At 42.0% G+C, this 24,854-nt stretch overlaps 2 protein-coding genes across 9 annotated transcripts in view; one reads left to right on the forward strand and one right to left on the reverse strand.

Moving 5' to 3' along the window:
- Window positions 1-811: 811 nt before the first annotated feature.
- brms1la (BRMS1 like transcriptional repressor a) lies at window positions 812-6,618 on the reverse strand. Of its 3 annotated transcripts, none has more exons than XM_004559317.3 (9): window positions 6,563-6,618; window positions 5,369-5,530; window positions 5,052-5,142; window positions 4,831-4,958; window positions 3,816-3,895; window positions 3,504-3,600; window positions 3,295-3,384; window positions 3,094-3,158; window positions 812-2,711 (listed from the first exon to the last, which is right to left on the reverse strand). In XM_004559317.3, exons 2-9 carry the CDS (start codon window positions 5,505-5,507, stop codon window positions 2,613-2,615), a joined length of 789 nt encoding a protein of 262 aa, XP_004559374.1. In that variant the 5' UTR covers window positions 5,508-5,530; window positions 6,563-6,618; the 3' UTR covers window positions 812-2,612. The 3 variants fall into 3 exon arrangements, with proteins under 3 accessions (XP_004559374.1, XP_004559372.1, XP_023011097.1); XM_004559315.3 differs by having other exon boundaries at window positions 6,498-6,589; XM_023155329.3 differs by lacking the exon at window positions 6,563-6,618 and adding an exon at window positions 6,505-6,542.
- A 300-nt stretch (window positions 6,619-6,918) lies between these two features.
- The window catches only part of ralgapa1 (Ral GTPase activating protein catalytic subunit alpha 1), a 79,969-nt gene continuing 62,033 nt past the window's right edge, over window positions 6,919-24,854 (forward strand). For 2 of the 6 annotated variants that reach the window (XM_012921326.4, XM_012921328.3), the window contains exons 1-18: window positions 6,920-7,305; window positions 12,555-12,665; window positions 12,742-12,791; window positions 17,581-17,638; window positions 17,821-17,864; window positions 18,067-18,244; window positions 18,388-18,503; window positions 18,893-19,031; window positions 19,661-19,869; window positions 19,987-20,304; window positions 20,390-20,569; window positions 20,714-20,785; window positions 20,894-21,042; window positions 21,165-21,288; window positions 21,678-21,824; window positions 21,971-22,061; window positions 22,333-22,497; window positions 23,751-23,900. In XM_012921326.4, coding sequence (XP_012776780.3) covers window positions 7,200-7,305; window positions 12,555-12,665; window positions 12,742-12,791; window positions 17,581-17,638; window positions 17,821-17,864; window positions 18,067-18,244; window positions 18,388-18,503; window positions 18,893-19,031; window positions 19,661-19,869; window positions 19,987-20,304; window positions 20,390-20,569; window positions 20,714-20,785; window positions 20,894-21,042; window positions 21,165-21,288; window positions 21,678-21,824; window positions 21,971-22,061; window positions 22,333-22,497; window positions 23,751-23,900 — 2,407 coding nt within the window. In that variant the 5' untranslated portion in view covers window positions 6,920-7,199. Of the gene's footprint in view, window positions 7,306-12,554; window positions 12,666-12,741; window positions 12,792-17,580; window positions 17,639-17,820; window positions 17,865-18,066; window positions 18,245-18,387; window positions 18,504-18,892; window positions 19,032-19,660; window positions 19,870-19,986; window positions 20,305-20,389; window positions 20,570-20,713; window positions 20,786-20,893; window positions 21,043-21,164; window positions 21,289-21,677; window positions 21,825-21,970; window positions 22,062-22,332; window positions 22,498-23,750; window positions 23,901-24,854 lie in introns of all 6 variants that reach the window. The other 4 variants (XM_024806275.2, XM_076877587.1, XM_023155322.3 and 1 more) reach the window with 4 other exon arrangements.

The raw sequence follows: 24,854 nt of genomic DNA on the forward strand, positions 1-24,854 counted from the left end.
TCCCTGTAAATATACAGCTTAATAGAAAGTTTCTGTCAACATTAAACATGTAAAACTTGAGAAAAAGATCTGCTAGCTCATTACCCAGACTGTCCTATAATTAAAGTTTTAATAGGGGGTTAGAACTTTTGTCATTTAATTGTGTATCTCTTAGTATGAATGAAGTCTTTATCAACTGTAAAACTTAAAATGCATTTAAATGCCTGCTAGTCCTCCGCCGTGGAACTTTGAATCAACATGTTTTGATGCTGTAACTTAATCTGATGGAACTTCTTTTGCTTTTAGGAGCTAGTGTAGCCTATTTAATATATTGCTATACAGTATTTGTGTGTACAAATTATTATATTACAGGGGCATATTTATTTGGATTTACATTAGTCAGTCAGTTACATCAAGTAGATTTGAGACATGGAAAAAAAAAAAAAAATTGCAGGGCCATCCTGCCACAACTTAAAAACAGTAGAAGGATATACAGTTACTAAATAGTAACTGTATATCCTCTAACCTGTTGTAATCATTAGGTAATGTAGGAGAATACTGCACGTTCTTCTGAAAGAGGAAATACATCTGCTCTATTATTTCATTAAGAGTACACAGTGTATACTTTGAGAGCCCGACAGGTTTTTCCCCATTTAGTTCCTGCATCCATTGCTGCTTCCTTTAAAGATGTGGAAGCACTCTGTGAGCTCCACTGCAGAAAGTTGCTAAATATTTCATTGGTATTAATGAAGCAATCAGTGGCAAAGATGCGAGGCTGAAATCGAGAGGAAGTAGCTCTGCCGACAGCGCTTTCACAAAGACGCCTAAAGGACATGTTTATAAAACAACTTTTAATTGTAAAATCATCAACATGATAAACAAGAAAAGGGCAAGTGAAAACCTATTGTCCAAACTTTTGGATATTACATCCCCAGAACCTATACATAAAAAACGATGCTATCAAATGGCAGTTTTGTTTCATCATCAACCGTGAGATGACTGATTAAAGGATTTTGTTGGCTTAACTCCCCCCACCACCACGTACAATTAACATTTCTGCAGGCTTTATAACAACGAAACAATGCCAACAAATTTGAACAACCATGCCAACCACTAAGTTACCTAACGGTGTTCATAAAGATGCCAGCATTTACACGTTCATGAGGAAAAATGTGAACTGTACTTTGAAGAGCATGAGAGAGAGAGAGAAAAGAGGTAGATGTGAGAGAAGAGGATGCAACACCTGCAGAATGATAACTTTTCATGTGCTGTTTATACATAACATTTAGCCCTCACTTAAAATAGTCCACCTTCTGCTCTTTATATCCACTGGATTATGCTAAAATAACCAAACAGAATTTAATGAAACTTTCTGGTCAGTCTCAGCACAGATCTGGCTCACTTCCTTCAAAGTAAGATCTGGTATTGGTGGATAATTCTTTCAGCACATTACAGAGACCGCTGTTTTAGCATTCCATCACTACAAGCCAGAGGAATGTGCCTTGACTGTCCATAAACACTGTACTGTATGAACAAGGCAGACTGAAAAGAAAAATGCCTGTTTTTACTCTTACACTAATGACAAAAAGTCTTTGTAAGTCAGCTCACTGACAGGAATTCTGTGCATTACTCTTTTCCAAATAACCCCTTTTATTGGTTTCGTAAAATATCTCATGGATGGTCTTCAAAAAGTAAACTGTATTAAAGGCAAAAAAACAGACAAACAAAAAAACCCATATATTTTATGGCATCATTGATGAACTTGTATTCTCCCCCCACTTAGTCACTGGAAGCCTGAAATTTGAAAACCTACAGCAAAACACATGGTGAATCTGAAGTCAAACCAAGTCCTCGACCTTGTTGAGCACAGAACGACTGATTTCTTTACCAACCAATAATCGACACAGAGTTTGCAAGCTGTAAAAAGTCAGACTTGATGTGAATTTGATGCTCGGCTGAAATGTTTGCTTAAACAAATGACTCGTTTTCATACTCCCGCCCATTTTACCAGCATAAGCTCACCAATTAACTCACTCAAGGCAACCACAATGTGGAGCGAGGACACCAACCTCACCGCATACGACCTTTGAGAAGCATTTAAATTTTTAATGAAGGCCATCTGTGCATCCGAAGTGAATGGATGTATTCAAAATCTAAACACTGACTGAAAAGCATTTTGAAGGAACAGGTTCAGTGATGCTTAAGCTGTAGCATCAATGGCTTTTACGCGCTGAGCCGTTTTCATAACATTTAACATGAGATGTTTGTTTTAATTGTTGTGGTTTTCTTAACAAACTACAAAAACCTGTGTCGGCTGAAACCGTCTACAGAGCCTGAGTGTGAAATAAAGCAGCAATACCCAAACATACGAGCGGTGATCAATAATGCTTCCGTTCCTGTTTATCTATTAAAGTCATGATGGTTGGCAGGAGAGGCAGCTTGACCAATCATCTCACAGACAGGTGGAATCACTGTCAGCTGAGAAGTGCAGAGGATTCTGTGAAGACTGAGAAATGTCCTGCTGTGTGCGTTTTTATGACTGCAGACCTGAATGCCACCATGTGTCATGTAGAGGTTTCCGTGTTGGAGGTCCTTGAGGTGTTTTTTCCTATGCGGCTGCTTGTGTGGGTGTCTCAGCAGTTTAGAATGGGCCTGCTTCTGTCAGGTCTGAATGGGAACGCAGAGCTCTCAGAGTCAGATCTCCCTCTGTGAGGCCCGAGCGTAGCCACGGCCTGGGTGAACACACACATGATTGTTAAATGTTGCCTAAACACACAATAAACCGCCACAAAGAGACAAAGATAAGAGGATTTTCGCATTTCTGAATTTTGTGCCTCCTCATCCTTCTGCCTATGACTTGGAAATCAATCTCAGTACATATTAGATGTCTTAATTCCTAAAATGCTTCTGGAGGAGAGGGACGTACTTTGTAGACAGTTGTTGCTTCAATTTCTCAAGGTGAAAACTGATGAGGATTCCAGATGTGCCACATGTCACATTATGAAAAGATGGCTCACAAGCAAGAGCCTCAGGAGAGGAGGCAAGAAAAAGGAATCAGGAATACACAACCTGAGAAATAAGAAAGAGGGTGGAGTCCTGCACATTAACACATACCTTCCTGATCGCGGTCCAGTCCTCTAGGATGTCCAGATCTGGTAGCATGTAGACAATATATGGACGTAAGCAGAGTTAAGGACAGTGACTGACTGCCAGAGCAGGGATGAAATGTAATCAGACACATGGCTACAGCACAAGTAGTTAAGTTATTTAGGAGTAGAATCATTATGAGCAAGAGTAAAGACATTAGAAGGATATCAGACACCACCGACGGGCGTCTCCTCTTCTTATCTGGACTTAAAGCATCTCGCCTCTTCTTCCTTCCTGACAGCTCATCATTCCACAGCTCTGATAGAAAAATAAAAACAAAAACTCAAATGTTTTGTCTTTGCATTCATTGTAACGTGACTTCCCGTATATGGTGGGAGGGTACAAACGTAATCAAACAACGTGAATGACTGTGTTACCTGATGTAATATCAATGCTGTGCCTGTCCTCCTCTAGTCTTCGGATTTTCTCCTCCAGCTCATTCTGCACTGTATCAAACAGCAGCAGCTTCTCACTCTGCACACACAGAGTCAAAATAACACATAAAACACATAATCATACACACAGACTGGATCAATTCAGTTTTATTTATAAAGCGCCAAATCACAGCAGTAATCACCTCAAAGCCCTTTATAATATAAAGACCATATAATAATACAGAGAAAACAATTGCATTACCACATATCTAAATAAATAAAAAATAGTTTGGTATATTAAACGGTGTGTCCAACCTCCCAGTGTTGACATGCTGCCTGGATCTCACAGTCGTATTTGTTCTTCACAGACTCCAAACACAACTCTCTGTAGATACCTGCCAAAGACGGAGAGAGACACACAATATCCAAATGAATAAAGAGATCAGTGTGTCAAAGAACTTGTGCTATTACTAATAACACCTTTATTTGAAAGGGCGTGTCAAAAAAAAAAAGAAACTTGCTTTTGCACGTTCCAAGTAATGACACCATCTCTGTGCTATCTAACTTAACCTGGGCCAGCACTTTTCCCCAAGAGTCTGTTTAAGAGGTCCTAAAACACCACTTCAGTGCTGAGGCCAGATGCAAACAGCAAAATTCAAATTCACCACATCGTGTGGTTTCTCACAGTGGGGATTTTGCACTTGAGGATTGCTCCACATTTCCATACTGTGACTTAGATAGCATGCAAAAACTGGCTAATGTAAATCTTTACATAGTTAATAGTTGATATATAAAAAAAAATTCTGAATGGATGCAATGTATATTTAAATTAGGCTACATCTTGCCAGCAGTCTGATATGCACCAATGCACAGGTTATTGATTAAACACACCAACAGCAGTCTTCCTTATTAGAATGCTGCTTGTTACTAATTTGTTGCAGGATGGACTTGCATTATCCACTAGATGTATTTTGCCTATGTGTACTTTAGACAGCGTTTCCCACAGCCACTTACAGCCATACAGTCACTGACCATGTTTGATTAAATAAATACTTTGATTAAATACTACTCCTGGATTTTAAATTGAAAACAACACATTGGCTTACACACTTTTTCTGTAATTACAAAAAAAGGCACACAAAATGTGTTTCTGCAAACATTTCACTTTTAATTCATGTTACTAGGTTACATGTCAACTTTCTGCAAATGCAAAGCAGGCAACTCAACACCCTGCTGCACAAACTGCAACTCTACCAGAAGGCATTGCACAGCTGGCTACATAAACAACAAATGCAAGTGTGATGTGAAGGTGTCTATGCATTTAAGTTACCTGCCACCTTGGTGCGGACCTGCATGTTCTCCAGCAGTACTGCCAGAGGCTCCAGATATTCTGCCGCCCGGCCAGCCTCCACCTCTGCCAGCTTGCTGTTAACCTGACTGAGACGCTCACGATACAACCTGTACACAGACGCAGGAGTAAATATGGATGCAACTCACTGTTATATGACTTTCCTAAAACAACTCCCATTTGAAGCAAAGAGTCAGTCTTACTGGTCTTTGAGATCAGTGAATTGCTTCTCCAAGTTGCACATTTCATCCAGACACTCCATTCTTCTCCGCTCACAGTCCACCTCATCCATTTCTAGAACAGCATAAAACAAACACACCTTTGGTATGAAACTAGTCTTTGATGGAAGAAGGGAGCAACTCGGTGGCTATGTAAGAAAACTCTGCTGAGTAGGAATATAATGATATTCAGTTGAAGCTTTGACAACTTTGTAAAATCTGATTGATTCACTCAAGTATTCATTTTTAATGACAGCTGTACAGGAATGTTCTGCTCATTTCCTGCGACCAGTGTTTCTCACCTGAGCTGTCTCCATCCTCAGAGACAGAGGAAGTGTCAGAGTCCTCCTCCTCTGAGCTTGATGCCTCCTGCTCATGTTCCTCCGCCTCCATCTCCTCAGCTGTACTCTCCTTTTTCTCCCGGTCACGGTGCAATGGCATGGCGGCAACTCTGCGTCAGGTTACTGGTGTGGGACAGAAACATAGCCAGGTTGTTTTGCCAGTTGCACATACAATATTCAATTATTTGTTAGGCAGCAGAACTCCTATATTTTACTGATGGTAGTCACTCTCTTCTTCACCTCTTTTGTACACTGTTCATTGCTCTGGATGGTTGACCCCGGTATTTAAACTCATGTCCCCTCCCTACCTCTCCTCCTTGCTGTTTCACTGTTACACCTCCCTCACCATGATCACACACTTCTCTGCCACCTCTGACTTCCTCATGCAGTACCGCAGTTCCTTTCTTCACATCCTACCATATGTTTTCTCTAGATTATTTAAAACACTAAGGGAAATTACAAATCAGCATGCCACAACTAGTAGGTTGATTAAAACGTTAATAGTTCAGTTGCTGCTCTGATTGATGCGCTCATCCCGAATTAATTAAATATCACTAACAAATGTATTGCTAAAGAACATCAACTCTGTTTTTTCCTGCTAATAAAATTATATAACTTCTTAACTTAGAATTATTTCTGGGTTTTTAGTTTGATTACGTCCTTCATATATCCAGCGATCGTTGATCAACCAGGTGATTTTTTTGACTCACATTTACCTGTGTAATATTCAGCTTAACTAAAGAAGCTAATAATGTGGGATATTTGTTTATACTGTTCGTAGTGAACGACTTCTCATACACATTTTTCTTCAGTTAACTGTTTTTAATGGTGGAACTTGAAAAGTATCCTCAAGGTGTTTGAATATTATAGACAATAATCGTACACACTATTTTATTGCTTATGCTAGTTTATTCGCTAAGCTCTCCCTAGCTTAGCTTTGAAATTATTAAATTATTCAAAAAAAACAATACACGACAGCAGTATTAGCATTTCGTTAGCACGTTAGCAAGAGAATATAGTCAAGTAGCAAGAAAAACTATCACTACTTAATTACAAATATATACAAACAAGCAAGCTTTAACTGACTCACATCTTACAAGATAGGTGGTACTTTGCAGGATGTGTTGGGAAAAAAGTAAAAACTTATCGTTATACCTCAGTTACAATTACACTCGTGTGCTCCAGCTAAGCTAAAAACAAATCTCTGCAGGACGCCTTTATTTGTTTTGGGAATTGTAGTTTTTTTTATCTAGAATAGTCTAATGAATAGAGGACCACTGTGGAAGCTTAAACTACATTACCCATGTTTCACCGCTCTAGCTTGAGGCGGAGAGTTCGAACAGAATCCTGCACGTTTAAAACATTAAAAGATTAAAATCCACGTATGTCCAAAGTATGTAAGATCTGTGTGATATTTATGACAAACGGGATAGAAATTTTGCTTATTACTGTGGCATTTTTGCGTTGAATTTATCTGCTATCTATTATTTTGTTTCCCCCCCTCCCCTCCTCCGCCATGATGTTTTCTAACTAAGCAGCTAGTGACTGTTGTGGAGAAGGGAGGTGCAATGGATGGATGCGTTGCCCCGCTACGCTGTACATATTTGTCTTAGTTTAAAGAGAATGAGTTTCTCTGATAATTTTTTACCCGTAGAAATACTCCACGCTGTTGCGGAGGGCTGCTAATGCTCCGGGAGACACGTTTTTCGTTATAGTTTGAAGATTAGCTGGCTACACAGGCTAGCTCCTCCTTGCTGTCTACCATCGCATTCTTGCGTCTCCTGCCTCAGGAATGTTTTCCAAAAAACCTCATGGGGACGTTAAAAAATCCACACAGAAAGTGCTGGACCCAAAGAAGGACGTGCTGACGAGGCTCAAGCATCTCAGAATAGTCATAGGTAAGTTAGAAAGCATTATTAAAGGGCGAACAGCTTAGCTTCTAGATTTCAGTTTACTGCCTTGGTGCATGCCACACCAAACTCAAGTCAGAAAATCTCCAAGTTCAAAGTTGACTCGATTGTAGAGAGACACGCCGGATTTCTTTTCACAAACCAGAACACAGAAGAATATTTTGAAATTGTCTCATTAATTCGGCATCATGTCCGTTTTCTTTCATCAAACATTTTGTAAGGTTATATTATTTTTTCTGAATTGTTTATCTCTGAAGTCATAGTTTCTCCCCCTTTTACCGTCAGAATGATGGATATGTAACTCTCAATATACGAAGTGAATTTTAAAGGAGCCTGGCTGCTTCTGCTGTCGAGTTAAAGGGGAAGCTTTAAGGCTGTTATTTATATTGATTGTTTAGCAATACCATTACATCGTCAGATTTATGAATGGAGTTTGGCATGGGGTGTTTGGATAAAATAAAATCAGGTGTGATGCGCGTTGAACATCTAAACAACCTCAGTGATGCTTCAGGCCGTTTGCCAGGCTTCTCTGGTTGCTGCAGGGGCGTGCCTGTGTGAGTTTTGGGGAAAGGCCTGATGTGTGAGAAATGCTGAATGTTTTCTTAACATGTGTTAAGATGTGTTGCAACACAACACCACATTCAGGGTTATGAATGCGTGGGAGAATAAAGGAAGATAGCAGGGTATTAAAGTGATGGATGAGTGTCTTTCACTGACACACTCCCACACCGACCAGAGAGGGAAATAGCCTCTACTATTTCCTCTCTGTGTCCAGTAGCTCGGCTTCCTGTTTCTATTGTAAAAGTTACTGGTGTCTGTGTTTGTGTATGTGTGTGCAAGACAGAAAAGGAAAGGGGTGTGCCCCCTCCCTGTTCTCTATTGGGAACACAGGACCATGATAAGAGGCTGAGACATAAACACACTTGAAGTGAAATGGTCTGAAAGGAAGCAGATGACTGAATAATGGCTAAAGACATGTTTTGCAGTCAAGTTGCCATATGAAATGAAGAAAGTGGTTTTCATTTGCACAACACTGAAGAATTGTTAACTGCAGCAGTTAAGTATTTGTTCATGTTGTTGTTGTTGTTGTTGTTCCAGCCGTTGTGGGAAGCAGACAGGAGCACTAAGACTCTTGAGCAATTTTTAGGTTTTCAAAACTGGTCACACCTATTATGGCATAATGAGTAAAAGGAGCTGTTGCACTGCTATGCAATCAGGTTAATAAGCAACTGTTCCCAAATCCCTTTTGGCTTTCTTCATTCCAGACCCCCTCTCTCTTTACATAAACGAGCTTTATTTAAAAAAGAAACCTGGTGATAAACTCCTCAGTTAAAACCAGCTGTTCTACTATTCTAATAACTTAACTACAGATGAACAGATGTTTACTGTGAGTTCAGTAGTGGTCCAGTCAGACTTTCTCATACAAGGCAAGAAACAGTGTTCAGATTATTCCAGTTAAGTCCTCAGAGTGAGTCATGAGTGATTTTTTTTTTATTATTTTTTTTTATGTATTTGTTATTTTTTACTCGTGTCTTGATGAAGAAAGTTTTGTTTGTTTCATTTTATTCAAATTGATAAAAACTTTTCTCTGTTTAAAAGTCCAAAAAGGATGTCCAGATGATGTTGAAAGTTTGATTTTTCACAAAATGTAGTTAAATGGACAAAATCAGATTTAACTTGCAGCGTACTGTGCAAACATCCCGAGCCACTGTCCCTTTCTTTATATTTTGCTTTTTTGTATTTTTTTTTCTAAATTTGGTCCTGAGGTAAAGTTTTGCAGGCTTTCTAAAGGTCTTTCAAAGTTGTTGTTTTTTTGTTTTGTTTTCTTTTGTTTCTTTAAAATTGGCTACTTTTTCACCCATTTTCAGTCCAGTCTTTGTTCCTGGTCATTTTCATATTATGGTTAATGTCGCTTAAAACTGACCTGCAAACCTTCAAGCATTACAAAGGGTACTTAACTCAAGGGATGAACTTTGTGTATACACAAAACAGAAAACTTAGCAAAGAACCAATTTTAAATTGTATCTGTAACAAAAACACACCATTTCTTCACATTTCTCAAGTCGAAGTTATAAAAATGCCAAAGATAACACAATTTTACAGACTTGTAATAGGTGTTTGGATCAGTTCATCTGCTGTGTCCAAAAGCCTGATTAGAAGTCAGCTCAGTGGAAGGGTGGGTGTTAAGAAGCCAACTGAAAATCAGCTGCAACAAGTCTGATGGTGTGATGAATCCAAATTTTTTTATTTTTGCTTCAAGTCATTGTCATTAAGTATGCAGGAGGTCATGAAAGATGTACAACAATCAGCTTCTGTAGCCATCTGTAAAACACGATGGAGGCTGTGTCATGTTGATAAATAATAAACACAGAAAGGTGCCATCAGATCCACCATTGGATTGGCAACAGTAGGAAATCATATCTGGATAGAAAAACACACAAATAAACATTATCAGTCATGGATTAGCCTCGCAAAAGCCTGGACCTCAACATTATTGAACCACTGTGGGATCATCTAAAGGTAGCCAACATCCGAAGAAGAGCTTTGAATGTCTGTCAAGAAGTCTGCAGAACTATTCCTAAAGGCTACTTAAAGAAGTTAAAAGAAAGCTGCCTCAGAGCGTTCAGACTGTGTTTAAGAATAAAGGTGGTCGTGCCAATGTTGACTTTCAAGCTCATTAAGATTCTGCAAACATTCAAACAATGTGTTGACTATCCAACTAGGAGTAATGCATGAACGATAACTTAACAAGCAGCGAGGAGAATTAAAGTTTAGACAGACTGGGAAAAATATTAACTTGAAGCTGTACTGCATTGGTGCTCCATCACACATTAACTGATGTCCTCAACTAGTGCAGCCACTTTACAGTCTGTAGTAAGAATCTGTAAGGTAATGAGACTGTATGGCATTACTTAACAGAAGCATTTTTGTTACACAAATGTTTTTAAAGAAATAGAATGATTCCTAAAAGCTGATTTTGTTTATTTGTTTTAATATGCCATTTAATTGCCATACATTGCAAGGAAAATTCTTAATTAAAAAAACAATTCCTAGAGCCATACATGCCTGCATAAATGATTAAAGAGAATATTGTACAAATATGTCGTTACATTTATGAATATAAGGGTTTGTCTTTCCAGATACAGATTTTGGAGACACTAATTCCTTTGGAGTTTCATCAGGAAGGGTGTCAGGGGTAAAAATCTGCCAAATCAAACAAGCCGCCCCACCCACTGTGGCGACCGCCTTGAATAAGGAAGCAGCCAAAAGTGGGTTTGTCCTGTATATGGAAATTTCTGGGACAACCAAAAAGGTGTTGGCCTTCAAAAGAAGCAAAATCACAAGGACTGTGATTTAAAACTGTTTTACTTAAGCATAAAATTCATTTTTGTTTGTAAAACAGCCAAAAATATCAGCAAAATGCTTAAACTTCTGTTCTGTCCACTAACAAATGAAGGCCTGTTATGAGTTAACGCAAGTAATTTTTTCAGTTCTGTTTTTGCTTGTTTAGCGAACTCGAGCTTTAACAGTATTGCACTGTAGACCTGCACCACTGAATTAAGAAAAAATATTATTTATGAACATGTTGTCTGTTTCAAGAATACGCGAATTCACCATAATGATGCTGTGCGTCTTACAACTGTGTTATTGAGCTTAATGAACAACTTCTGAGAAGGTCACTTCTTTGCAGGATCCTCAGTGGGTCATCTGGTGTTAAATTATGGGGCACAGAGGGTCGAAGTTTTATCGTGTGTCATCCATAGTGAAAATATATCCCTGCTGTTTGAATCAGATGAAATAGCAGAAAAGACTCTGCATCATTTGCTAAGAGATTCAGAATCACACCACAGCCTTTTTAAAACTTGTGGTGTGTTTCGGTTTTGCTTTTTAGGCTATGGGGACCAAATTCGTGTTTGTGCATGACCTTCAGCCACAGTGGTGGTTGTGTTTCAATATGAGTGTGTTTAAACCAGCGTGTTTGTGTGTGTGTCTCTTTCAACTGCTGCCATTAATGGTGAGGTGCAAAACACATCAAGTAAACTTCCTTCTTCTTGAAAAGAGACTGTTTGCATGACAAACTGAGCTGTGTGTTGTTTTTACAGCTTCTTTACATAACACGGGTATATTTAGAGCGCCCATATATGGTGGTAGGGTTATTTTATTTAAATATGCTTCCTGTGAAGAAGAGTGAGAATTTTCCTCTCACCACTGTGTTTTCTCCATTTAAGCATGAATTTTGACTTGTAGTTGAGTCGATTTGTGTTTGTATTTCATGTGTAAAGGTTTAAGAGGCTTTACAGGGGTGCACAATAGACAAAAGAAACAAGCATAGGAAAGCTAATTTAAAACGAAATCACACAGAAGTGATACAGTGCACATACAGGCTGATACTGATAACACAAATGTTCTCTGTATCTGTAGTGTGTTCGATCACTAATGTGGCTGAACCTGCTGGTTAGTACCCCTCTGCAGCGGTACTATAAAAAGCACCATTTCCTGTTACCATCATAAACCAACAACACAAGTTAAACGGACAATTTTTTTTAAAAAGTGTCTCTTTATGGGTTTCTGGTAATCAGTAGAGTTTCCTTTCATGACATTTTAGGTCAACTATTCCAGAGATTTGGGAAATAAACAAGAAAAGCTCCAACCCCAGTTTGTCTCTGAGGAATACAGGATGTCTTAGTTTGACAGGCACGTATGAGTGTGAGTTGTCACAAAAAGATAGTTGTGAAGCATTTTATATTTCTCACTATTTAATACTATTTAATATCTGTTTTAAAATCAGATACTTGAAGCCAGTGTCCTATAAGACTTGTTATTCCCCAGTTATTGGTTATTCACAGAGTCAAAGTAAAAAGAAAATCTCTGATTTCTTAAACTAGAGGGGTCGAGTTAAAGATGCACATGCGATGTTTTGTTTGTACAGAGGTGGGATTGTTAAGAGGAATATCCAGGTCTTGTTGAGTGTGTGATGTTTGGTTAATGTCTGTGTAGGTTCTCTGTCATCCAAGTCATGTTAGTCTAAGGAGCTTGGAAAGAAAGCGGCTGGATTTTTAAGCCTCTTGGATGAGAGATTAAATGTGTTTAAGAAAATGTAAAGTTACATTCATGTTAATGGGTGTAAACGCTGAAGCAGATGTAGGGGAATTTATTGCGTTTTAATTTTTTTCCTATTCTCCTGAATGTGTATGTTCGTTGACCCTCTGATCCTTTGTACCGTTAATTTTTTTTAGAAAATGCGGAGCCGGCCGAGCTGAAGCAATTCTTCGACCTGAACTATTCTCATATCTACTATGTTTTCTTTGAGAATTTTGTCACCATTGAGGTCAGCCTCAAGCAAAAAGGTAAGTATTACAGGTGGTATAAAATGGTGATTTAACGGGTATTGTAGGCATAAATAAATTATTCTTTGTTTTTCAGGTCATAAATCTCAGAGGGAAGAGCTGGACTCGATCCTCTTCATCTTTGAGGTATTTGAAACCTTACAGATTTTTAGATTATAAGTATTGTACAGTTTGATTTCATTGAGGATATGTCACATTTGCACTTGCACGTCGTTGCCAGAATCTTAAAGCTAACTGTTATATCTGGGATATTTTTTTCTACAACATTCAGTCCTACGAAGCTGACCTCAAAATGTCGGGGTTTGTTGGTAGAAATAAATAACAGGACAGAGTGTGGCTGCACGGTGGATCCCTGACATTTTGTTAAACCACAGAGGTGTTTGTGCTTCCAAACGCTCGGCCTCTCTGTTGGTGTTCTCGATGGATGCCATAACACTGGCTATCATTCCACTGAATAAAAGACACTGGCATGTGGTGGTGCTTAGTGTAGCCAGGATAAGATAGCTGTGTGTGTGTGTGTGTGTGTGTGTGTGTGTGTGTGTGTGTGTGTGTGTGTGTGTGTGTGTGTGTGTGTGTGTGTGTGTGTGTGTGTGTGTGTGTGTGTGTGTGTGTGTGTGTGTGTTACTGACCTCCGTTTGCCCCTCAACATATTTTCAATTCAGAGCAGGGCTGGGCAGAGCACATTTCCAGTGAGAATTAAGATAAAGGAAGATGCTTAATGCTGATTTTCTTGAAGAACTTTGGCCAAACAATAAACAGTTGATTGATTAGTTACATTGTGATATTAACTTTCAATAATACCATAAGAGTGCAACTATGTAATGAAAACATAGCAACAATTTTTCCATTATTGCATTGCATGAATGAGAAATTAACCAGCCAACCGGTGAATTCATCAATGAATGGGCAATATCAAGGTCAAGGTCAAGGTTCTTTATTTGTCACATGCATAGTTATACAAGTATAACACACAGTGAAATGTAGCCTGACACGCTCCTCGACATGTGCAAAAAAATTGTGGGGGGGGGTGTAGAGGAAAAACATTATATATATATATATATATATATATATATTATATATACACACATATATAAAAAAACACCCAGCACGCCCCTGTGGGCGGTTTATCCTTCAAGCTCGGGTCCTCTACCAGAGGCCTGGGAGCTTGAGGGTCCTGCGCAGTATCTTAGCTGTTCCCAGGACTGCGCTCTTCTGGACAGAGATCTCCGATGTTATTCCCGGGATCTGCTGGAGCCACTCGCCTAGCTTGGGAGTCACCGCACCTAGTGCTCCGATTACCACGGGGACCACCGTTACCTTCACCCTCCACATCCTCTCGAGCTCTTCTCTGAGCCCTTGGTATTTCTCCAGCTTCTCGTGTTCCTTCTTCCTGATATTGCTGTCATTCGGAACCGCTACATCGATCACTACGGCCGTCTTCTTCTGTTTGTCTACCACCACTATGTCCGGTTGGTTAGCCACCACCATTTTGTCCGTCTGTATCTGGAAGTCCCACAGGATCTTAGCTCCGTCATTCTCCACCACCCTTGGGGGCATCTCCCATTTTGACCTCGGGACTTCTAGGTTATACTCGGCACAGATGTTCCTGTACACTATGCCGGCCACTTGGTTATGGCGTTCCATGTATGCCTTGCCTGCTAGCATCTTGCACCCTGCTGTTATGTGCTGGATTGTCTCTGGGGCATCTTTACACAGCCTGCACCTGGGGTCTTGCCTGGTGTGATAGACCCCAGCCTCTATGGATCTTGTGCTCAGAGCTTGTTCTTGTGCTGCCATGATTAGTGCCTCTGTGCTGTCTTTCAGTCCAGCTTTGTCCAGCCACTGGTAGGATTTCTGGATATCAGCCACCTCCTCTATCTGCCGGTGGTACATACCGTGCAGGGGCCTGTCCTTCCATGATGGTTCCTCGTCTCCTTCCTCTTTCTTGGGTTTCTGCTGCCTGAGGTATTCACTGAGCACTCGGTCAGTTGGGGCCATCTTCCCAATGTATTCTTGGATGTTCGTTGTCTCATCCTGGACTGTGGTGCTGACACTCACCAGTCCCCGGCCCCCTTCCTTCCGCTTAGCGTACAGCCTCAGGGTGCTGGACTTGGGGTGAAACCCTCCATGCATGGTAAGGAGCTTTCTTGTCTTTATGTCAGTGGCTTCTATCTCCTCCTTTGGCCAGCCTATTACCCCAGCAGGGTACCTGATCACGGGCAGGGCGTACGTGTTGATGGCCCGGATCTTGTTCTTACCATTCAGCTGACTCCTCAGGACTTGCCTGACCCTCTGCAGGTACTTGGTGGTTGCAGCCTTTCTAGCGGCCTCTTCATGGTTCCCATTTGCCTGCGGGATCCCCAGGTACTTGTAACTGTCCTCTATGTCTGCAATGTTGCCTTCTGGTAGTTCAATCCCCTCAGTTCTGACTACCTTCCCTCTCTTTGTTACCATCCGACTACACTTCTCCAGTCCGAACGACATTCCAATGTCATTGCTGTATAGCCTGGTAGTGTGGATCAGTGAATCGATGTCTCGTTCACTCTTGGCATACAGCTTGATGTCATCCATGTACAGGAGGTGGCTGACAACTGCTCCGTTCCGTAGTCGGTATCCGTAGCCAGTCTTGTTAATGATCTCACTGAGGGGGTTCAGGCCTATGCAGAACAGCAGTGGGGACAGAGCATCTCCTTGGTAGATCCCGCACTTGATGGTGACTTGTGCTATGGGCTTGGAGTTGGCCTCTAGTGTTGTACGCCACATCCCCATTGAGTTCCTGATGAAGGCTCTTAGGGTCCCATTGATCTTGTACAATTCTAGGCATTCCAGTATCCAGCTGTGGGGCATTGAGTCATAGGCCTTCTTGTAATCAATCCAGGCAGTGCACAGGTTGGTCAGTCTGGTCTTGCAGTCTCGGCTGACTGTTCTGTCTACCAGTAGCTGGTGTTTTGCGCCTCTGGTATTCTTGCCAATTCCTTTCTGTGTCCCACTCATGTATTGACCCATGTGCCTGTTCATCTTAGCCGATATGATGCCTGACAGGAGCTTCCATGTAGTACTGAGGCAGGTTATTGGTCGGTAGTTGGAGGGGACCGGTCCCTTCTTGGGGTCCTTGGGGATCAGGACCGTCCGACCTTCGGTTAGCCATTCCGGGTGTCTCTCGTTAACTAGCAGCTGGTTCATTTGTGCTGCCAGACGCTCGTGGAGTGCAGTCAGCTTCTTTAGCCAGTAGGCGTGAACCATGTCGGGCCCTGGTGCTGTCCAACTCTTCATACTGGAGACCCTTTCTTGGATATCTGCCACTGTGATGGTTACTGGACCCTGTTCAGGGAGGTCGCTGTGGTCTGCCCTCAGATCCACTAGCCACTGAGCATTGCCGTTATGGGTTGCGTCCTTCTCCCATATGCTCTTCCAGTATTGCTCTGTCTCCAGCCTTGGTGGTGCTGTTCTCTTATTGTTCCCTTGCCACTGAGAGTGCACCTTTGCTGGTTCTGTGGAGAACAGCTGGTTTATTCTCCTGCCTTCTATCTCTCTGGTGTACCTCCTCAAGCGGCTGGCCAAGGCTGTGAGTCTTTGCTTGGCAGTTTCCAAGGCCTCAGGTATGGACAGCTTGCTGTATTTCTTAGGCACCTTATTCGTCGCACCTTTCTGCAACTCCGTTAGTTGGCTAACCTCTCTCCGTGCTACTTTGATCTTGCCCTCTAGCCTCCTTCTCCATGGAGGGTACTGCCCCTTGTGGCTGTTCAACTTGTAGCCAAGCATCTCACTGATCACTGCTGCCGTATTGTAGATCAGCTTGTTAGTGTCGGTAATCGTGGTTGTAGGTATTGCCCGTAGTGCTGCATTAACATCATCTAGCAGACCTTCTGAGGGTACTTCACGTAATCTTGGTAACCGGCTACGGGAGATCCAGGTTTCAAGCTTGGCCATGATCATATATATATATGTGTGTGTGTGTATATATATATATATATATATATATATATATATATATATATATATATATATAATGTGTGTGTGTATATATGTGTGTGTGTGTGTGTGTGTATATATGTGTGTGTATGTAGTATATACACTGGGTGAATGTGCAGTAGTAGCAGCAAGCAGGTGAATTCTGTACATTAATAAGAATAGACATCTGACTATTTTACAGGATAGACAATATAAACATATTTAAAATTAAAGGAATTGAAATGTACATTGTGCCTTGGTTTAGTGTCTGGAAGAGTCCTGTCTCAGTCAATTATAGATGATGTGAGAGGGCGGGTGTGTGTGTTTAGGGCACGGATGGCTTGGGGATAGAAGCTCCTCTTGAGTCTCTCTGTCCTTGCCCGGAAGATGCGGAACCTTCTACCAGATTGCAGAAGTTGGAACAGTTTGTTGCCAGGATGGGACGGGTCCTTCAGTATCTGCGCTGCTCTAGTCCGGCATCTCCTGGTGTAGGTGTCCTGAAGCGGGGGGAGAGCAGTCCTGCAGCAGCGTTCTGCTGTACGGATCACTCTCTGGAGAGCTTTTTGGTCCTTCACAGAGCTGTTCCCAAACCACGATGTCATGTTCTGTGTGAGGATGCTCTCCACAGCGCCTGTATAGAAAATCCTGAGGATCTTTGGAGAGACCCTGAACTTCCTCAGTTGTCGTAGGTGATACAGGCGCTGCCTAGCCTTTTTGGTCTGGACCTGAATGTGGGCAGCCCATGTCAGGTCTGAGGAGATGTGGACACCAAGATACTTGAAGGACTGCACCTTCTCCACTGGAGCTCCATTGATGATAATGGGCTTGTAGTCTCTGTGCTGACCCCTTCTGAAGTCCACCACCAGCTCCTTGGTCTTGCTGACGTTCAGCTGGAGGTGGTTGTCTGTAATCAATAATATAGCAAGACTCACTCTTAACGTGAATCTCTTTTTCATTTATTTAGAAAATACTTCAGCTCCTACCCGAGAGAATCCAGAGCCGATGGCAGTTCCACAGCATTGGTAACTCACTTTTAACCAGTATTTTACACTGTGGCCACTCACACGGTTACTCCATATGTAATGTTGAATCTCAAACAGCCTCTCAAAGCATCTTAGTGCTTCTGGCAACTTCTTGAGTTCAAAGAGAGGTAAGAGTAGCTGTGCACTGCAGGTGATGAAGCTGACATGCCTTTCTCTTTCAGGGCTGATTCTGAAGAAGCTGCTGCACACTGGGAACTCTCTGAAGGTACTGCTCAGTGATTCAGTGAAACTCCTTTACCTGTCAGTCATGGCTCTTGATCCAGAGTCCACAGGACTGGATAGTCCTATGGACCTAGAATCTTTTTTGCAACGTTGCCTGAGTTCATTGAGTTTTGCTGGGCGTTCATTTATGCATTCATTTATCCCTCCCGTCCTCTCATTTTTTTTGTTTGTTTTTGTTATTGTAGATCCGCCGTGAAGGTGTGCGCTTGTTCCTGTTATGGATGCAGGCCTTACAGAGTAATGCAGAACGTGAGCAGCTCTGCATGTTTGCCTGTTTGATTCCTGGATTCCCGGCTCCGCTCTGCCACGGGACCCCACGGACCCTGGATACTCTAATCAACCCACCACTGAGTTTGACAGAGAGTTAGTTTTATCAACACACACTCTCAAACACAGTGCATTAGACTCATAGATACATTACTTCTTTTTTTTTGCACCTCTAATATATTAAAGATATTTCGCAGCCTTTAATGTCATACCATACTCTGTTCTTTTCCTCTCTGCAGCTCAGGTGACTCCAGAAGAGATCACTCCACTTGTTCCTCCCCAGTCAGGTGATAAGAACCAGGAAGATCTCACTGCCTACTTCCTAGAAGCTCTACTGAAATACATGGTAAACCAGGTATTATCTTGATTCTTTACTAACACAGTTAACACAGCATAACTACACATGTTGCAGTGCCTTACTAATGCAACTCACGCTAAAAGCATGGGAGAAACCGAGTTTTGGGTGCATCACTCACTGATTTGGTTGTGGCCACATCTGACAGTGAATTAGGTATTGACCTAGTTCCTTACTGGAATCATTAACCCCTAAAATACAAATTGCATCCCCTGTTGCTACACAGTAACTTGGCGCTTGTATTTCCTCTGCTTGCTGCCATCACACACTGATAACATTTTTCCCCAAAACAATGGTGCTCTTCTCTGCTTGACCCTATTCTGCTCTCCGTGCGACACAGGCTTGGTTGTCTGTCTGTCTAACTGTGTGTTTATGTTTCTATCAAACAGGCAAAGTCTCTAGAGTGGCGGTGTAAAGAGAACCATGAACGTGGCTTCAGTTTCCTCTTTGGTCATTTCAGGAAGTTCTACCTTCCTCACATCTTTCCCAACTTCTCCATGGAAACCAGCCTCTACAGCCCCATGCTGGGTTAGTACTACTAAGTCATTTAGATCTACTAAATAAGCTTATTTAACCAAAGAAACATTTATTTATTTGTGATGTGTACTGGGGAAAACAATGACCCTTCAATTTAGACAAGAGGGAGCCAAATCTGGAGTGGAGTAATGATAAATGAACTCATGTTTTGGTCTTTCTAAACACTTAAAGCACTTTTGTGGTACTAAAAGTGCTGCATTCACCAATTCACACACACATTACACCAATGGACATTCGGCATGGACTCCAGTTAATTAATGATCTGCTCTACCTACTAAAACTGAACAGGAGAAACATGAGCCCCTGAGACCTGGCTCATTATCATGGTGGAGCACCCAGCTGTCGTCGCATCGCCGTTTGAATAGTTTACAAACATTGCTGGACGTTACAGTAGAACTCTGCTCTGACAGTCTCACTTTGAAGGATGCTGTGTTGTAAGCACTGTCCTTTTCTGAGAAGACTGGTGTTTGTTCCACACTGTGCTGCTTTTATTAGCTATGCAACATGACTGTGTTGTGTTCACTTTGTGCACAACAAGAACAGACTCAAAACTCGGTGATTGTACCTCATAATTAATCCTGTGCCCCTTAAATATATATTCCTCTCTCCGTCATCCATAGATGTGCCTCCTATGCGTTCTAAGCCGTACTACAGTGTTGTGCGCAGAGAGCAGGACAGCGGCGAAACGCTGTATTGCACTAAGGAAAGTTTCCTTCAGGCTCGAGTTGTCTTTATCCGCTGGCTGGTTTCCTTCTGGCTCGAGCCACGACCCAACACACATACCCACATCCCAGGAACAGAGGGAGAGAATGTCCCCAAGAACATACAGGTAAGTATGAGCACATTATTATGCATCACTTGGTTCTTGTGTTTTAACTGCTCAATTTGCAGAAGCAAATGCGAAAGATTTTAAAATACCTCTGACCCTGTCTCTGCTTACCTTCAGCGAGCAGCAGCTGGATTTGCAGCTCGCTCCACAGGCAGCTCAGAGGACAGCGGTGGGGGAGGGATTCGATCTGACAGCCACCTTGAAGCAAGCGGAAGCTCAAGTGGGCGAGGAGGAGGAAGCATGGAGCTCTCCGGAGGTGCAGGGACTGAACCTGAACAGAGCCACTCGAACACATCTACACTGACAGAGAGAGAGCCCAGCTCCTCCTCACTCTGCTCCATGGATGAAGAGCAGCTGACAGACATGGAGGTGGTGAGAAGAGTGCTGACCAGCTCCAGAACCAACGTCAACTTCATCACAGAGATCTTTCGACAGGTTAAGGAAAAATGGTTATTTATCATAAAGTGAGAACAGTTTCCTTGTATCTTTCTTGACATGTTCATATTCCCGGTTGCTGCAGGCGTTTCTTCTTCCCATGTGCGAGGCAGCGGCAATGCGAAAGGTGGTCCGAGTTTACCAGGAGTGGATCTCCATGGAAGACAAACCAGTTTTCATGAAGGAGCCAGAGGAGGGCCCTTATCCTATAGTCACGGCCACAAGTATGGATACAGGCTCGCAATTCGGAGACAAAGATGATGAGGTGAGAAATTTTGTGAAATCAGTCATGTAATTAGCTGAAATACTCAGGTAAACGTTCTGTACATTAGCAGCCAACAAGTTTCAGTTCTCAAGACCAGCTTGAGGTAAATAGAAGTGTTTATTTGTGTACTTTCCTTTTTTTAAGGGAATGAATAAAGTGATTGACAGTGAATTGTTGGAATACAGTGTTCATGCTGGAGTTCAAACTACACTACAGGTATGTTCTCACACACAAAAACTGCCAAACTTCCACAATCTTGGTGTTATTTCTTAAATATTTCTTGTGGTTTTGATTGCCTTTCTTCCGTCTCTGTCTCCTCTACAGGTGTTTATCACCCACTCCTCTAACGTTTTCCTGCTGGAACCAGCCAACGACATTAAGATCCTTTTGGAGGAGCATGTCGATATGTGCAAGCGAGTGCTGAACATCTACCGCAGCCTTGTCATGCATGAAACCATGGACCAGAAGACATGGTAAAAACACAAACAGCAGCGTAAAATGCCATCTAATTACATTTGTGTGCTCTCAACTACCTGCTGTTTCTGATTAAAGAAGAAGAACCGTTTAGCTTTAACGAGTGTTCCTGAATTTGTAGGGAGCAGATCTTGCTGATTTTGCTGAGGGTGACAGAGTCAGTAATGAAAAGGCCTCCATCCATCATGCCTCAGGGCAAGAAGAACAACACATTGTCGGGCAGATTAGCTGGACCCATCTTTCAGGTACGTTATAATAATGTCATGAAAATAAGGAGGCTCACTGGAAGGCCCGGCTACGCCGGCTCAGTCACTTCCACACACACAGCCACTCGGCTGGAGAGAGGCCTGGGGTTGGAGCTGGGGCAGGGTCAGGGGGGAAGCTGGGAACAGGGGGTTCAGGTAAGTTTGGCTCTGTGGCTGTTATCAGCCATAGAACAGGCGTACACGAGACATTAGCATCTGGGACTATAACGGATAGCAGTGGGACAGGGGGCACAGCAGGCCTGGAAACCCGGTCATCATCTAAAAGACTTCTATATTTCAATATTATATAATCATGTGTTTTAATATGTTACCACACTCTAGGGTTGCCAGCATGACTTATTTTACTTCATCCCTCTCTTTCTGTACAGACACTGATAGTAGCCTGGATTAAGGGCAACTTAAACGTCTACATAAGCAGAGAGCTGTGGGATGACCTCCTCTCTGTCCTCTCCTCCCTAACCTGCTGGGAGGAGCTGGTCACTGAATGGTCACTGACCATGGAGACGCTTACAAAGGTACTGAACAGGGACCACATATACCTCCGCTCTGCTATTAATATAACTAGATAAATTCAGTTCAACACTTATCCAAGTCCTCCAACTGTTACCACCTAAAACAGTGTGGTAAAAGATTAAAGCTTTGTTATGTCTCTGTGTCTTAGGTTTTGGCAAGGAACCTGTACAGTGTCGATCTGAATGAGCTGCCTCTCGACAAGCTCAGTGAACAAAAACAGAAGAAACATAAAGGAAAAGGTGAGTCACTTTTACCGACCTTCAAAAGACATTCCTGTGACTTCCTAAGAGCATATCTGGAACACAGCCGGCTGATTGTCACATCGCACTGCTGGAACCAAATGCAGCTCTGGAATATAAATTGGTCTGTTCATGTATTATTTTTTGACTGCAAAAAACTGAGGTCACAGAAAAACTACTAATTTGTAAATTTAGCAGATTTCTAGATGTAAATAGCACACGTGTTTTCAGCTCAGTTCACCGAGAAGTCATTCCTCTGTTCTTACAACAGGTATTGGTCCGGAGAGCCAGCGGCAGGTTGTCGATCGTTCCTTCTCTAAAGGCTGGAGCAGAGACCAACCAGGCCAGGCAGCCGCCATGAGACAGCGAAGCGCCACCACCGCTGGGTCACCAGGCATCGAAAAAGCCCGCAGTATTGTCCGGCAGAAGACTGTAGGTCAGTGTGCCCTCTTCCTACAACTCTGCTCCCTTTGAATGTAAATGTTCATAGCACTGACTCCCAGAATTTGTCTATGCATACTTTGGAGAAATAAATGGTGCGCAACAAAGCCAAACTAGCATGCTGTCTTTCCTCAGTAGATTTTGGATACCGTCACGCTCTTCTCAAGTCAGTTTTGTTTGATTTAATGTCTCTCCTCTGCTTCCCTCCTCCTGCCCATCTGTCAGCCTGACAGGAAGCTGTGGCATATGCTCACTACCATTCCTCTCTGGAGTCATGTTTATGGAAAATCTTTAGCTGTGGCCATTAGTATGAAAGATGTAGTTACAGCAATGCTTGAATAGGTTTAGTATCAGCTGAGATGATGAATAAAACAAATCCGAAAATCAAGTTGGGACTTTAAAAATACATTCACAGCTCTAAATACCCCAATTAAAAATTGTAACTGTGATGCCAAAAATTTGAGTAGTACTATTAAATATTTGATAAAATATTTGACTCTTTTGGTAGAGAATTTTTTTAACCTTGAAATCCATATATAATACTGTTTCCTCCTTTTTTAAGCTATATTACCAAAGATGTTTCAAACGTGAATACACGCAGCCAGCTGGTTTGAATAATCTCAGTGTTATGCATTACGATAAAGACGGTTCTGCTCCAGTTGTGAATGCCAGAGTAGATTGAAACTAACCACAACAAAGGACGTTCCTCCACACTCTGCAGGGATTGAAGGTTTGGTTCCAGAAGGGTCTCTACAACCGGATTAGTTTAGGATATTTTCTTGAATGTCAACATGATGATTCCCATTTTCATTTAATTTTATGTAGCGTTCCTGTTTGTCGTGGGCTTATGAAGAGACTTGAGCTGCAGAACTCCCACCAGCTCTCTCACTCTCTCACTCACCAACTTTCCTGCAAAACTAACCCTGTCTCACCCCTCCCTCACCTTCCCTTCCCGTCTCTGTCCCTCCATGCCCATCATGGAGCCCACCTTTTCAATACCATCCTGTCACTTGTCTCTTGTTCCACTAATTTCCTCCAAGCTGTGTTTCTATGCTTTTGTCTTATTTACTAAACGTATTCACTTGCTCTCTCTTTCTATTATCTTCATTTTTTATGTACTCTTTTCCACTTCTCCTTCCTCACTTACCTCTTAACCTTTATCTATACTTTTTTCCTCTTTTTTGTATTTTTCCCTTTTCTGTCCCACACTCTTCCTCTCTTCTGTTTCTCTTCTTCCCACTTCCTCAGCCCTGCGTAGCTGTTCTACAGGGGATTCTCTGCTGTCCTCAGCCTTTATCCGCAGTGCTAAGAGTGCTCCTGCTCTGGCTCCACCTCTTCCTGTCCTCCTCCACCACCACCACCACCCTTTACTACCCCCCCTTGCCGACCAGCTGGCAGGTACACACTCTTTGCACTACCTGTCTGCCTGCCTGCTGCCTGCCTGCCTGGATTAGTCGTCTACACAGACTGAAACTCTGCCTGTTGTCTTGTCTCTGAATATTTCTCTTTTCTTGTTTGTTTGTTATCACTGGATCAACAGTTTTCATCCGCTCCATCAACAGTCATTGACCCCATTCCCAGTTCAACTGCAACTTGGCTAATCTTAAAAGCTGTTGATCAGCAGTGCGCAAAATTTGCATGTTGCAAGTGTAGATCTCTGAATTTTTTTCATCGTTTAACAAGCAAGTTGTTTCTCAAATACGGTCTTTGTTCAGTAAAATGTCAAAAGATGGCCTAAAATGATTATTTGCAAGATGCAAAAGGGGCATATTTTTGTAAAACTGAAAGATATTCCCAAATCATATAATACAAAATATTTATATGCAAGATCTTCCACTGGAAGAACAGAGGTGCTTAAAGGTCTTTTTTTTTTTTTATTTTTATTTTTTATCAGACTTAATGTTTTCAAGGAGGTATGCAGAGGTTTCTTTACATCTTTAAAGGAAGAATCACATTGTTAAGTTAAATTAAGAACTTTCTTTTTCTGTAAACAGTAAAAAAAAAAAAAAAAAGGAGCCGATTGGGTCTTTCAGCTAATCAGCTGACAGATTATAGGTGGCGTAACATGAGCTACCTCTCTAGTGACTCTCCTTTTCTGATGTCTTGGGCTGCACTTGGCAGTGGTAGTGCTAGTTCTGGTTCTGCTCTGCAGATGGTGAGAATCCTTCGTCCACCTGCTGAAGTTTGTGGTTACAGAGGTTAGTGACAGCTCACAAAGCAGACAGCACAAGGACAGCCAGTGCAGCTGATTGATATTGAGGAGTACCACAGCAGTAACCTATCCAGGGAGCCAACTGAGAGAAGACTTGAGGGGAGTAGGGCAGAAACTGAACATTAAAGTAAGAGCAACCA

This window comes from Maylandia zebra, linkage group LG19, assembly GCF_041146795.1.
Source record: "Maylandia zebra isolate NMK-2024a linkage group LG19, Mzebra_GT3a, whole genome shotgun sequence".
Lineage (NCBI taxonomy): Eukaryota > Metazoa > Chordata > Actinopteri > Cichliformes > Cichlidae > Maylandia > Maylandia zebra.